The sequence below is a fragment of the Chenopodium quinoa genome, unplaced genomic scaffold (assembly GCF_001683475.1).
Source record: "Chenopodium quinoa cultivar QQ74 unplaced genomic scaffold, ASM168347v1, whole genome shotgun sequence".
Classification (NCBI taxonomy): Eukaryota; Viridiplantae; Streptophyta; class Magnoliopsida; order Caryophyllales; family Amaranthaceae; genus Chenopodium; species Chenopodium quinoa.
Window position 1 is genome coordinate 4,031,547 of NW_018743977.1, and position 16,533 is coordinate 4,048,079.

Sequence of the window (16,533 nt, forward strand, 5' to 3'; positions counted from 1 at the left end):
GTTGATTTACTTTAAAACCTGCGAAAATACAAAGATAATGTCATTTTTTTTTTTCTTTTTGAGCTACCCTATTTAACATTGTTTTGAAAATTATATTCAATTTGAATTTTAAATTTTGGGTATTCTACGCATATTATGCTACTTAGTTATTTACGAGTAGTTAAAAATAGTTAATAATATAATTTAATTGATTTTTCCTATTTAAATATGAAAATAATGGATTTTTAAGAATTTTATTTTCTTATTTAATTAGAAAGTAATCAGGAAAACGGAGGAAGTAGTCGTCTTCTCTCAATATATGCTAAAGAGTCTATAATTCATTTCATATTTTAAACCGTGCATCGCACGAGGCTAACCTAGTAATACAACAATGTCTCTCCAAACTCAAGCACGATTCATTTTTTTGTGCAATTACTATAAACTTTATTCATTCTTTTCAAATATAATTAGGTTTCAGTATATAGGCCATTACAATGAATAACTAAAACTACGGATCCATCTATATCGAGTATCATATTTATTAATTTAACATAGATACAAGGGTAAAAATGAATAAAAAAAAAATCTCTAAAATCACTAATTACCTATTAACAAATAGCTCCAACATCATATTAATCTCACCCAAAATTCGATAATTTCAACTTCCTCGAGTAGAGATCCATAAAATAGGTGTTGTAGGATATAGCTTCTGAAAAAAAAAACATCCATTGAAGATCATGAAATATACTGGAGAAATATCAGTATGAAAATACACAGTACAAAGCACATGTATAACGAACCTGGGAGGATCAACATGTGCATAATTCTCCACAAGGTTCAGATCTATCGTATATGATTTTCTGCATTAACCAAAACAGAATCACAAATAATCATGAAGTAATCTAAACATATATATTTTTTCTCCAGAAATTAGTGTTGCACATAGGTCAATGAACGAAGTGCAACATAAACGAGAAAAGGCAACAAGTATCTCAATATCCAATGAATAAGAGCAAAATCCAGAAAAAATCAAGTTGGTAAACATTAGAAGTTCAGTAACATTGCTGGCCACTTGGCCAGCCTAAAATTATGAAGAAAAAAAAAATCATTTCTAGAGGGACCTAATGGGATATATTTCTTGTTTCTGGAGGAAAGTCAAACACCGGTTTTGATTCTCAGTGCCCCAAGTTACAAGTTAATTTCATATTCAATTTCAAAGACCTGGACATACAACTTGCTAATCTTGTCATACAAAGAAAGGCATAACAGACTCCCCCATCCCCCCCCCCCCCCTCTTCTTTTTCTTTTTACTACATCAAAAACAAGAATGATATTCTGAAATATACATACCATGACAAAAAATGCACGAACCAAGCATCAATCAAGGCAGAGTTGGAGGAGATGGAACTTCCCTATGGCGAAATAATTTTACCAATGCTCTACGCTCACAATCCTAAAAAAAAAAAAAAAAATCCAAAAACAAAAGCTAGGTTAGAAATCTTCTGCATCTCATAAGCGATAAATCCGCATGATTGGTAAGACTAAATAGCACAAGTCAAAAAGAATCTTGCAATAAAAGTTGTTTTAACAGGATCAAAATGCATCGCCACCAAAATAAAGATACAAAATAATACTACAACAAAATACTAAGAAAATCTGTCATGTATTCATATGATGTTGTGAGAAACAACCAAATGAAGCTGGCAAACACAATCCCATAACTAATAAGTCGATTTAGGGGAAACAAAACAAGCTAACACCAAAGAGAAAGAAGAGAGAGAGAAGGAAGGACTGCCGAAAAGTTCATTACTAAGAGATTTGTTGGAGCCAAACCATCACAAGAGTGGATAATTGCTTTGATCTAAAAGTTCATTGATCATGAGGTTTCCTGATTAGGTGAGAAAGGTAACAATACAGTCACTGGCAAGCAAAAGGACTAAGGCAGTAGCAACTCCAGCAAGGATATTTTGGGGATGCAGATCATGTCAAGGAGAAAGTTCATCGTTAATACCACCAAAAGTAAAATTGGCAGTTTGGCATAACCACCCTTACAGCGATGAAATACAGGGTAACACTGTTAGCCTAACAGCTTCCAGCTGCAGACGGAGTATATGAGAACCTAACTTAAAGACCAGAGGGGTGGATAGACAGAAATAGACGGACTAGCATCAAAGAAGATTTATTTTGAACTTTCATATTCTGTTCCATTCAGTTACAGCCTAAAAATATCTACATATAATTTTTCATCACAGTAGAGTGACAAAGTATTATGCAAGCATGCTGAAAGACTTCAATCTGATTTAATAATAACTACTGACCTTGAACATATTAAGAAAAAATGGTTTATCAGGACTCGATTGCTTCAATTTCAAAAAGGTATATGCAAAACTCAGTTGATCACGGGAAGTGAAACGATCAACTTCATTAAACCAGAGGCACGAGAAGAGATTTGACATAGGTGTGTGGGCTCTGATAATTAAGGAACCTTCAGGCACATCTGCACAGACAGTAAGGATAGTTGTTAAATTTAATGAAGAATTAAGTAGTGGATAAAGAGAAGAAATATGAAAAGAAAAAAAAAGGGTTGAAAGAAATGTTGCAACAGAGACAGAAAAAAAGGATTGATGTGATGTATAGGAAAAAGTTACTTGAAATAGGAGTATGAAGTCTATTTTGGTACATCCGATAAAAGGAAAATGTGAAAATATTAAGGGACAAAGGGAGTAAAGCATTAATGTACTAAATAAAGATATTAGCACCCACAACTTGGAAGAGGAATATGTGGATCAGATGAATTAAACTTGGTTAGCCCATCAGACTGGTAAAACTGAAACTGCTCATCAATGGCAGTGTGATTATACTTATTAAGACGCTTATTTTGGAGCACCTCCTCCCAAACACATTGGCGATCATAATGTTTCGAGATGGCATACTCTGATTTTGTTCGCCATAGGAAGTACTCCAGAATCAACAAAGGATCAGCATTAAGGCGCATCTTGCTATCAAGCCAAATAGAATATCTACACAGCAGCAAAAAAAATTTGTTACCAGACTCCAATGATGAAACGACATAAACTAGTCAATTTAACAACTGACATGAGGTAACCTACCTAGAAGATGGGAATAGACGATGTGCTAGGAGCTTTGGCACCTTACCAGTTCTCCGCATGTCTTCATATGGCAAATTTCTAACTACTACTATTCTCCATAAGCCTATGAGTCCTCTGTCGTCAGGAACATTTCCTTCTGATAACAGTTTCTGTAGTGTTTCCTCATCCAAGAACATAACAAAACAGACATGTGTCTTTGAATATTCACTGATCTGTAACAAGCATATTTCCACACGTTACATCTACAGCATCAATTTAAGAAATCATAGTATCTTTAAGAGAGCCTAACAAAAAACCACAGTACATGGGGGATATCCTCTATTACTCCAATACGCATGCATAGCTAAGAAGCTCGACACATCAACATGGTTGTCATGGTGCAAGTGTTTTGACATCAGATCGTGTGGCACACTCTTGCCTAGCTGTCAGCAAGGGTGCAAGACTACAAACTCTATGCAGAAAAGTGAGCACATAACAACACAAGCAGATGTCGAGAACATTGAGTTGCAGTACTTTATTGAGTTGGAATGCTTTAAAATGAGTGGCAGCACAATAATTATAATGGCCTAACAACGCAATACAAGTATTAAAATATAAAAACACGGGAAAAGAAGTTATGATTCTCAATTTCTCATTCATTAATCATCACTTCCTAATGAGCATTATTTTGGAATTACAATATTTTCCATGGATTGAACATAATAATTTCCTCTAAAACATAAAATTCTTAAAGAAAAGTCCTAGAAAGCATCTAACATGGAAAGGAAGGTTGGAATCTAACACTAGTGCTACACTGCTACATAATAAGTGTGCCTATAATCTCCTATGAAGTCTGTTTACAAGATAAATGCAGGCTAAGCAATCCAGAATTCCAAATTAGCCTACAGGGTACAGCTAATTAACTGCAATTAATGACTAATTTAGTATTCGAAACTTGTCCGTCTTAATCCAGCTTCTTCTCCAATAGTAGGAACCTTATCACTATGTGGTTCTGAAATTCCAAACCAAATGCTTGACTTCTATAGAAATTCAAGGGATATGACTCACTTCCAGGGTTTCATAAAAGGACATTATGAGATTTATGACTCCCCTTACTCTTTGAAAGTGATTGACTGCTTGTTCCATTTAATTTTTAGTTTCCTTTCCAACCTTTCCCTTAATGAATTTTTCCTCAAAGTGGGCTTTCCCAATTCCTCTCCATTTCTTCCCCCTACCATCCCCAAAGGCTTGACTATCCCCATTTTTGATAACATATGAATGGGGAAATACATAACCTTAGGGGTAGGTAGGGGGGAAACAGCATTACTAGAAAAGAAAAAAAATAGCCAATAGTACAAGAAAGAGCCTAGAAAGCATCTAACATGGAAAGGAAGGTTGGAATCTAACACTAGTGCTACACTGCTACATAATAAGTGTGCCTATAATCTCCTATGAAGTCTGTTTACAAGATAAATGCAGGCTAAGCAATCCAGAATTCCAAATTAGCCTACAGGGTACAGCTAATTAACTGCAATTAATGACTAATTTAGTATTCGAAACTTGTCCGTCTTAATCCAGCTTCTTCTCCAATAGTAGGAACCTTATCACTATGTGGTTCTGAAATTCCAAACCAAATGCTTGACTTCTATAGAAATTCAAGGGATATGACTCACTTCCAGGGTTTCATAAAAGGACATTATGAGATTTATGACTCCCCTTACTCTTTGAAAGAGCCTCACTAGTAATAAAATAGAGCCAGCATAAAATTAAGAGGGAAATAACATATGATAGCACAAGAAATTCTGAAAAAAATAACTCACCAATTTACTTGTTGGTCGTCTTAGAAAATCAGAACTCCCAAAAATGCAAGATGACACAACAACAACACATGACTTCATAAACTTCTGGTCCTTCTCATCCAAATCAAATCCAGTACTTCCCATCCCATTAGGCCCCTTTACAAAACCACAGTGCAGAGATTGATTTATCGCATGAAACGACCTTTCCCGTGCTTCCAGAGTCTGATGACCAGCAAATCTGAGTTTGTACGGGCTCACCATCAAAGATTCCTCTTCTTTTTCAACATAGTCCAGTTCAAAATGTGTGAGGTTTAGATAGTCCTTGGGCTCCAGAATATACTCAACAGACTTTGCCAATTCAATGTCACAAGGATAATCTGAAAGTTTTTGGCAAATTGAGAAAAGGCAAAGAAAAAAAAAAGGTTCTCATTATGGTGACCTAATATCTGATCCATTAAATATGATGTCCAAAGTTCTTGACAGACCTTGGGACACCCCTGTTTTTTGACCCATCGTAGAACATAGGCTTACCGTTTATTTGGGATTAATATACACAGATATGTCAATCATATATTGAAAATTTGAATTAAATTGTGACAAGTTAAGACTAAATTGTCTCCTAAAAGAATGACTTCTTAAACACCAAATCGTTAGCTTATTGATTGCTCATCCTAGAGGGACAACATACTCCACACATTTTTCAAAAATCTTAAGCCAGAGAAAGATAGAGTTACATAAAAAAGAAATGCTTAACGTACAGCACAACCAGGTTAGTCATCCTAAAGGACATTACTATATCTCCCAAGTCCCAACAACAGTTGAATAAAAGACAACAGCACACATAAATCTTGGCTGACATATATGCTTATCCCTGGATGAACTATCACATCATACAAATTTATATAATGTACTACTTCCATCCAGTTTTAGTGCCATCTCTGTCAATCTATTTCAATATCTAAGCAAAATTTAAAGGAATAATAGAAAGGGAAGACCAGCAAATGACTAACAAATACATTGGCTAACTGCTAACTTGAAAACCAATATAATTAATGGTGACAAGGTGGGATACTGAAAAGTATGAGCGGAAACATTTTAATGAACATAAATAAACAAGACAATTAATGAGCCCGTGAAGATATATTAGTTAAGTACACCCTTTGCTTAAGCTAGGCTGACATACTAATCAGTCTCAAAATCTACCTCAATTTATGTTCAGTTGTTCACTTGAATATTTATAAATGAACCTGTCTTGAACCTTTACATAACAAATCAATATAGAAACACAAAATTATACTTACGCTTAGGAGACCTTCTTCTAGGAGTTATATTGCTCTCAATGCCTCTTTTTGGCACACTGAAGACAGATATGACATCTTTCTTCCCACCTACAAATGAAATACCTCATGAAGATTAAACCTTCCAGAGGACATACAAAGTGCTTCCTAGAATACAGTAAACATATTAACCATCTATACATAAGGATTCTTATTCCATCCTCAAACAATAAATCAATAGAGAAAATCACTTACTTGTTGGAGAACTTGTTCTTTGGTTAATATAACCCTCAAGGCCTCTTTTTGGCACACTGACTAAAGACGACATGCCATTTTCCTTCTCACCTACAAATTATATACCATCATTAAGATCTTTTAGTTTTACCCACAAAACTTTAAAGATGACTTACAAGGTGCTCAAGAATACAACGGAAATCCTAAGATTCCTAACTACCTATGCATAAGAATTTCTTATTCTGCCCATAAGCCATCAAAATTAAAGCAAGGATATAGATTGAGCAAAGGGCAATAAAGAAACAAGTGGCAAGGATATTGGTTGATCCCAGACATACTGATGGCTAGCATTTAAAGATTCAATACTTCAACACCGTTAGATTAGAGAGATGAATATGCAAAGGCAATCAGAGCATTTAATGACTACACCATTTTATTAACTTTAAGATCACTAAAAAAAATGTATACTTCCTACCATGGATGCCTACATTTATGATATGTTTGTCAACGAAAAATAAAATAGAAATTGGCATCTAATTAACAGATAGACAATTACAATGCTCTTATCCGATTCCTTCCCCTAGTCATCTCCTTATATACTACTATTGACATCCTCCAAGAAGAGAATTTCTTTGACTCATCTACATAATGCCTGCTGAATACTCACAACCAGAACCTCATTGATCCATAGAATACAAAATTAGGAGTAAATCAAACCGATTCAGGCAAAAAAAGTGGACCTTGTTCATACTAAGCTTAGAAATACATTAATCAAGCCAACTTCAAAAGAACAAACAACCAAATCAAAGGAATTGAACTGTGTCTTAAGAACATATATATAGGATTTAACTGTCTAAAAAACATATACTTGTATATACATATCTACTATGTCATGCCGGAAACAAATGAATTCTTATACTTAAATGACTTCATTCTTAAAAATGATGCATTATATGGATCAGAAACACAAATTCCCACCATGAAAGTGCACTTTAAGTTTAACTACAAAACCATACAACGGACATACAAATTGCTTCCTAGAATATAATAAATATATTAACCATCTGTGCATAAGAATTCTTATTCCATCCTCTAACAACAAACCAAAAGCAAAAAATACTTACGCGTTGCAGAACTTATTTGGGCAATATAACCCTCGAGGCCTCTTTTTGGCACACTGAATAAAGACGACATGTCATTTTCCTTCTCACCTACAAATTATAAACCATCATTAAGATATCTTAATGTTACCTACATAACTTTTAAGATGACTTACAAAGTGCTCAAGAATACAATGGATATCCTAACTACCTATGCATAAGAACTTCTTATCCTGCCCATAAGCCATCAAGCTTGAAGCAAGGATATAGATTGAGCAAAATGCAATTAAGAGACAAGCGGCAAGGATATTAATTGATCACACACATACTAATGGCTAGCATTAAAAGACTTCAACTCCATTAGATTAGAAAGATGGATATGCGAAGGAGATCAAAGCATTAAATGACTACAAATCATTTTTAGTAATTTTAAGACCATTAAAAAAAGAGATGTTTACTTCCTACCATGAATGCCTCCATTTATGGTACATTGGTTTTCGAAAATAATATAGAAATTGGCATCTCACTAACAGATAGACAATTACAATGCTCTTATCCAATTCATTCCCCTATTCATCTCCTAATATGGTACTATTGACAACCTCCAAGGAGAGCATTCCTTTAGCTTGTCTACTAAATGCCTGCTGAATACTCACAACCAGAACCTCATTGATCCATATAAAACGAATTTGAAAGGGGCAAATCAAAATCGGTTCGGACAAAAAGTGGAACTCATTTGGACCAGAACCAATTCAGGAATCAAAGAAAGAAGAAAGAACTCTTTCAGACCAACAAGAGGGGAAAGGTTGGTTCACTACAAACCAGATTGGACCATTTATGCCATTTATGATTCCACCATTTCTTACATTCTTATAAACTCCAAAGGAAGATAGACAGATAAACCCAATAGAAGGTAAGAGCTAGGACAATTGGGTGGGTAGGTGGGTAAGGAAGAACATTTATGCCTTAAATTTCAAAATAAAGAATTCGATGTGTTTGTGTACAGCGAAATAAGAAACTGGAATCCATTTTTCTGAAGAAGATGACAGGACTGGTATCTACCTAGTTCATTTATGATCTATTTTCCATTCCGAGCCAAAGTTCACAAACACTTAACTCTTTAATTCCCCCCTCCCCCCAACCCCCAACACTTTCCACTATTCTTCCATATATGCTTAGAAATACATAAATCAAGCCAAATTCAAAAGAACAAACAACCAAATCAAAGGAATTGAACTATTAACATATATATACATATCTACGATGTCATGCTGGATGCTAATAAATTCTTATACTTAAATGACTTTATTTATTAAAAAAAAAAATGCATGATATGTATCAGGAACACAAATTCTCACCATGAAAGTGCACTTTAACACTGAAAAATGTCATGTACATGAAGAACACAGCTCCAATAAACAACAACCAAACCGAGAGTCTTTGTCGACTAATCGAACCGAACCTCCTAGGCCTACGAGCAACTCGAACAGGGACACCATCACCTTTTTCATTAGCCTTGGAACCCACACTAACAATAACATCTCCTCTTTGGTGTATACTTGCCATTTTACCCTATAAGGATGCATTCTCACAGGGCACATTCATCTTGACATAAAACCACCCTCATATCTGCAATATATCATTGCAAATGTGGGTAAAATCAAAAACCAAGAAATCCCCATTACGCTAACTGACTAACCTATAATTTATGCTATCATTTTTAGCTCAATGAAATTACCACCTTCATTAATGCAGGTGACAATCACTACTCATAAACAATATTTGAGGATTATTAAATCTATAAATGAGCGTAATTGGATTAAAAATTGAACAAAATCATCAAATAGTACTACCCAATTCAAATTAGAGAAAAGGGGAAAATAAAAGATTGAATTTTTAAGAACCCATTAATCAAATTGCATTAATCTGTAAATTCTGATGGAAGTAGGAAATCAATCAAGAAGAAAATATACCTGTAGTAGAAGATCTGAGAAAGTGGGGGTAAAAGGAGGATGAAAGCGGGCACTTTTTCAAGTTCGAGGGAACAGACGAGTCGATGATGTTGGAACTTGGAAATCGAGTGTAGATACCAAAAAACTTGAACGATTTTCTACTGCTTAGAGAGTTTGCTTTATAATAAACTAGTTTGGTAACCCGTGCTATGTCCGATTTTTTTTTTATTGAATTTTAAGATAAACTTTTTATAACGTATCAAGTTTAAAATATGTCATTGATACAAAATTAGTTAGGAATTGATGTGCTCATGTCTGTGACTATTTAAATTATGTAGTAGTGACTAATAATAATATTGGTGAAAATATTCAATTTAAAAAATTATACATAGTAAATATAACAAAGTAAACTTGAAATATTAGAAATTTCTAAAAATTAAAAAATATTATTCTAACCCGTTGGGTTGACCCGAACCCGAAACTTTGGGCTAGCGTTGAATTTTTTTGACCCGTGACCTGAAGTGACCCGACCCAAAATGACCCATGACCCGACTCGATTGACAGGTTTACATACAGTAATAAAATCATATTAGATTGTGAATTGAAGTATTTTATTTCAATCGATTAGAATATATTATAAATGAACGTTGTACGTTTTGAACTAATTCCTTCGCTCCAAAAAAATTTTATGATGTAAAAAAAAATTATATGATAAATTATTTAATCTGCGTGACATTTGCCGAAACATCAACTGTCTCGTGCTATGGCTAAACTTATAATTTATTTTGTACCGGTGAAATATTGGTATTTTATTGGAAATAAAACTCTAAACCAACAATTTTATCCTATAAATCTATCCAAATATTGTTGAAAATAAAACTCTAAACTAACTTTTTTATCTTACAAAATCTATCCAAGTTTATCCTATTAAAAAATACAACTTTTTTAGTCATAAAAAATATATCCACATAAACCCTATGTGTCATACTAATATTTAATTGTTGCCTACGTGGCACGACACTTGGCAAAAAGTTGAAACGTCAAGTGTCGCTGCCTCGTAGCCTGACTAAAAATTTATGATAAATAAAAAGAGACAAATTCCAAGTTTTGTCTCCTAGACTGGATAAACTTCACGCTAGGGCTGTTCATTGATCCAAGATCGGACCGTATCAACCCGGACCGGACCAAACACCGAAAGACCGCACCGATTAAGCTAGGACCAAACCCGGACCGAATCGGTTACCGATTTTAGAATTTTAATAAAAAAAAAAATTCTAAATTTTAAATAATTTATAGAAAAACTCGAAAAAAAAATTAAGGAAAAACAATATTTTAACTTCTTTTTTTGTATGTTTAGTACAAAAAAACTCATACGACTAAAGTTTTTCAAGCTTGTTAAGGATAATCTTAATCATTATTAAAGGTTTTACGTATAATTTTAAGCAAAAAACTGGTCTGGTCCAAGACCGGTTTTTATAGGATTTTGGACCGGACCGAAGATCGGAAAAATAAATTTCTCGACCCGGAGACCGGTCCGGGTCGATCCGGACCAATTTTTGAACCCCCTACTTCACGCTTATATCAAGGGTTGAAAGGGTATTTTAATGGGAATTTGGGTAAATGATACTTCCTCTGTTCTAGAATATTTTACACAGTCAACTTTGCATATATGTCAATACACTAGTCTGACTTTATTTTTATATAATTAAATATAAATGAAAATTATTTTAAAAATTATATTATGAAACTTTATATTAATACCTATCTAACAACATATTTTGTGATAAAATATGTTTTTTAGTAAAAAATCATGGTCAAAGCTAATATATGAATAGTGAATAAAGTCTAACATCCCAGATATTTTGGGACGGAGGGAGTACTTGTAACAACAATCATCGACTTTGTCATTAGATAAATGTTAAATGTTCATCAAAGAAAATAAACCTAAGCTTGTTGTATTGCTAAAACAAATCAATGTTCCGGACATGAAACTTATAACTAAAGCTAAGCACGGTCGGGCATGTCATACCCCCATTTCTTGTGATTAAGCGAGTCAAGTTTAGAGCGGACTAAAAAGTCATGTTGGTTGTCCTGATTTTACGTAAACAAAGTTCATGATCAGCCTACATACCATCGACCATCGTACCAAACCCCCCCCTCCAAATAATTTACTTCAATTTTAAGTAAAGTGGTCAAAACTAAGCAAGTCAGCCCATCGTGCTCCTATATAACTTGAGCCAAAAATTTGAAAACGATGTACATGTATGATTCTTGACCCACTGACATGTCTCTCGTTCCATACCAAGCAAGGTGGGTTGTGTCACATTATGCCTTTATGTCATGCTTAACCAACCCTTTTATGAGCAATTCTCAGGGTCTAGTACCTTTAGTCCTTATGGACTCAAGAGAAGGGTTTTTTTGGTAACTTTCTTGTTGATTGAAGAGAAAGAGAAAAGCAGTGCCCCCCCCCCTTCCTGCACATTGTCAGGTAGTGTTAAAAATGAATTTTAATAAATAAAAGAAAAGGGTAAAAGAAAAAGCAATTGAAAAGTAAAAAAAAAAAAATAGGATTTCTAGAGGAGAGAGAAAACATAAGGGTTTTGTAGAGTAAAATGTCGACGAAAATTGCGAATTTGAAGGTGGCGATTCGAAGGTGGTGATTTGAAGGTTACACCACCAGTTTGCGATTTGAGCTCCGGCGATTTCGAAGAGTAGTCCCGCTGTTTTGGGTGACCTACTATGCTCGTCCAACTGACGCTGGGGGGACGTTCACAAGTTAGTGGAGGCATGGGATAAAGGGCAAGGGAAATGATTTACCTCAATACAATGCAATTTGTAAATATTTTTTGTGGTTGAAAAAATATGTGTAGGTGATGATGGTAGTAGTTAAATGCTGCTAGTACGTGATGCTAGTACTTTACGTTTAGGCACTACCTTTTGCTATTTTGGTGGTACAAATTCAGATCATGTTGGTATACCATAATATGGTTTGATGATTTTGTTAGTATGTATGTCAAGGGTACATACCAATAGAGTGGCTATTGGTTTGCACTTTGACTATAGGTATACCACCCTTTTGTAAACTATATTATCGTACAAAGTAAACTATATTTTCTGTAACACCCTAGAAATTCATTTCCTGTAAAATACCTATTTTGCCCTTTTTAAAATACGAAATAGGAAAATCTAAGACATTACCGCCACAGTGAAAACGGCTAAGGCAAATATCAAAGACTCACACAGCGGAAGACTACCTTTAAAACCATTTAAAACAAGTCTACTTTAAAAGTCAAACCAAACGAAAGTAAAAGTCAAACTAAGTCAAACAAAGTCAACCTACAACTCAGAAGCATTGTAGGCCCTTAAAAACAAACGATATTAAAACCCTTTGCGTTAGTCTCATGAGCAGAATAAAATAAATAATATTCAAAGCAAATAAAACACATCATATTCCTATGAGAACTAAACATGATTCGCTCTTCACTCATGCCCTTCATGAAAATGCTTCATCACCTGAAAAGCTTCTCTCTACTTGTCCCCACTACTCGCCATTATAAATGAATCGTCGTAGGGCCAAGGTAAAGACAAGGCCAAACAAACATACAAACACACAATCAGCAATGCTGAGTACATAAGCGTAATAGAACACACTAACATGCTTTCATCCTACCATCAAGATAACTTACCGTGCTGTACCCGTTTACAAGCATACAAAACATTCAACACCTAACTAGACCAATACCAATGTTCATTTAATTTTGATTACACATCGAACGGGTTTCCAACCAAATCCCTGCCTCAAATAAATTGAGGTAAACTACACCGGGAGATAACCGGGTAGGCAAATGTCACATGAAGGGACTGGACGTCCTACGCATAAGATAAATAAAAAGGAAAATACAGCGTCCTGTACTCCCAGTAGAAGTCATGGTTAAATATAAAACCCCATAACTCCCCCCATATGTTCATACTCAAGGTATATACGTTCCAAGAGTTTTGGTGTGTAATCTCTTTCACTTTACGTTGTTTACATATTATTATACTTGGTGATGACTCTCAAACCATAGCACAATCAAACATTATAAACCATTCAAGCAATCAAACATACCAATTTAATTCTTGAATAATTAGTGACCACATAAATTTAATAGTTGAACCCTCTTTAATCTACCTCAGTGTCAAAGACACCTTAAACGCATAATGCATCGCAAATCCTATCCCTTGGTGTTAGAAACACCTTAAGTACATATAAGCACCGCAGTATAATTTATTCCTATGTACTAAAATACTTAAATAGCTCAATTCCCATGCTTAAAGCATCACTAAAAATTTATGAACCATAATAAAATTCCCTTTTTTCATATTCCAAACCAAATTAAGCATTAGTTTAATTAAACATGCTCTCTAACATGCCAATAATAAAAGTGTGGTTCATAACCAACATGCCAACATAATTAATTCCAATCACCAATTCACCATAATAATTCATACATCACAAATCATTCACCAACATCGATCTAATCAACAAATTCCAACCATCACCTATCATGACACTACTTGGAATTAATTAAGCAAAGCCTAGCATGCTTCTACATATTCAAATAATTACTAAGTACGCGAACGTACCTTGAATATGATCTCAAATTCGCCACAACTAAATAAATTCACTCACTTGGAAGTCTCCTACAAACCAAAATACAAAGAAGTATTAATACTTCTTCCACACAAATTTCCAGCAATATATACACTCTTTAGATCACTCATAAACCCTCCAAAATAAGCTGAAATTTAATTTAAAACCCTTACTTTTATTCCCAATTAATGGGTAATTAAAAATCCTTTCAAGAAACATAATTATAACTTATATATAAAATTCCAGCATTATTAAAACGTATAAACTTGCTGTAATTTAGTTTAAAAACACTTATTTCCATAGTTTTAATCAACCACAATCAAATTCCATCAATAAACATTAATTTAGAAACCTAGGGTTTTTAATTTGGGGCTTTTTATTTCAAAACCAAATCTGAAAATTTATATACAAAATACTTATTATCAAACATCATAAAATCATCCCAAAACCCAAAAACAATAATTAGATTTAGGGTAGATTGAATTATAAACAAAAAGAATAAATAAATTTTTTTTTTTTTTTGAAAAGGGCGCACGAACCACCATGGCTGGGCGGCTGTCGCGCGACCGCCTGGTGGCCGCCGCTACTAGCGTGCGTCGATGGTGGTTGCTGCCGGCCGGTGGTGGCGTGTGGTGGTGGCGCCGGCCGTGTGGTGGTGATTGAAAATAAAATAAAATAAAATAAAATAAAGGGGAAAGGGAAGGGGAAAAATTAAGGGAAAAAGAAAATAAGAGGAGAGAGAGAGTTTACTTTTAGGTACATTCCACCTAAGGCATATGATGGGTATTTATACCCCCTCTAAATATCCCTCCTACTTAAAATTCCTTTACTACCTTTAATGATCCCTTTCCTAGTCAAACTATTATTTTGACTTTCCTTAAATACCATACTTTAAAAATTATCTTTTTTTATAAAATAATATGCCCCAATATTTTCCAAATCATGACATCAAATATTTTCAAGATTATTAAATAATTAAAAATAAACTTTTTAATTAAAATAATTCTTTTTAAATTAATAAAAACCATAAATAATTCATTTCGAATTATTTAAAAACTTTAAGAAATACTTATTTAAATTAAAATACGTATAAAAATACGGGGTATTAAGTCTCCTATTAAGGAATTATTATTATATGCATGTTCATACATTACAACAATTGCATCATTATATTAGGATGCAAACTATTTGTCATAAGGATGTTGAGGCTCCATCTGTAGGATCGACAAGGCATTTGGCTTTTATATGAAACATACATTGACGTCCTACTAGGTTGACATCTATCGTGGCAAGTAGTATTTCCCCAAAACCTATCATACTTATTACTAATTACACACTACAAGAAAACAGTTGGATTCCGACGGAAAAATTCCGTCGGAAACATAGGAAATTCCGTCGGAATCAGGCTTTCCGACGGAATTCCGTCGGAGTTAGTCTGTCGTAACAGCCTTTGTCGGAAATTCGACCTTTTCCGGCGGAAATTCCGTCGGATATCGTTATTCCGACGGGTTTTCCGACGGATCTAATTCTGTCGGCGCTGTTTTTGACTTTATTTGAAATTCCGTCGCAAATTTCTGATGGAAATTTCCGTCGGAGGTGGGTAGGTTTCCGACGGAATTTTCCGTCGAAAGAGGTACATTCCGACGGAAAATTCCTTTGGAAAGGTCAATAATAATAATAAAAAAAAAAAGACCAGCCTCACCCCACCCACACCCAGCGCCACCAGCCTACATCCCCACACACCACCAGCCCACCCCCTGCCCCTACCCCCCTACCCACCCACACCACCACCAGCCCACCCCACAAACACCACCAGCCCACCCCCTGCCCCTTACCAGCCCTAACCACCCTCACGCACCACCCCTACCAGCCCCAACCACCCTCACGCACCACCCCTACCAGCTCCAACCACGCAACACCATCGAAACCACCCACACACCACCACCAACCCACACCCAAACCCACTAGCCCACCACCGTACACCACCACCTATCCCACCTTCACACACCACCATCAACACACACCCAAACCCACTACCGTACACAACCAAAACACCACCAACATCCCACCCAACAAAACCGAAACCACCCCAACACATACCCCACCCACACCAAACCTAAAACCCCACCCATACCAAACCAAAACACCACAAATCAATTCCAAAAAAAATAACCGAAAATTATCATAAAAAATCAACAAAAATTACCCAAATCAATTCACAGAAATATATAAATATACATAAATTTAACAAAAATTATACATTAACATTACAATGACATCAATAATTAACTAAAATCGAAATTTAAAATGAAAAAAAGGCTAGATCTACTTGGTGTTGGTGAACTTGGTGTTGGCGAACTTGGTGTTGACATCAATAAAAAAAGGTCGTTGTTGGTGAACTTGGTGTTGGCGGCGTCGTTGAAGGTGTTCGTTGACGGCGGTGTTCGTACTTGGTGTTGCGTTGAGGGTG

The 16,533-nt window shown here is 34.9% G+C and overlaps 1 protein-coding gene across 2 annotated transcripts; it reads right to left on the bottom strand.

The window, feature by feature from the left end:
- Positions 1–358: 358 nt before the first annotated feature.
- LOC110689834 lies at positions 359–9,691 on the bottom strand. 2 transcript variants are annotated; one of them, XM_021866667.1, is made up of 12 exons: positions 9,452–9,686; positions 8,837–9,107; positions 7,503–7,589; positions 6,400–6,489; positions 6,169–6,255; positions 4,889–5,244; positions 3,090–3,301; positions 2,743–2,999; positions 2,298–2,476; positions 1,330–1,432; positions 780–839; positions 359–688 (listed from the first exon to the last, which is right to left on the bottom strand). In XM_021866667.1, exons 2-10 carry the CDS (start codon positions 9,042–9,044, stop codon positions 1,361–1,363), a joined length of 1,548 nt encoding a protein of 515 aa, XP_021722359.1. In that variant the 5' UTR covers positions 9,045–9,107; positions 9,452–9,686; the 3' UTR covers positions 359–688; positions 780–839; positions 1,330–1,360. The 2 variants fall into 2 exon arrangements, with proteins under 2 accessions (XP_021722359.1, XP_021722360.1); XM_021866668.1 differs by lacking the exons at positions 359–688; positions 780–839; positions 1,330–1,432 and having other exon boundaries at positions 2,384–2,476; positions 2,913–2,999; positions 9,452–9,691.
- Positions 9,692–16,533: the final 6,842 nt, after the last annotated feature.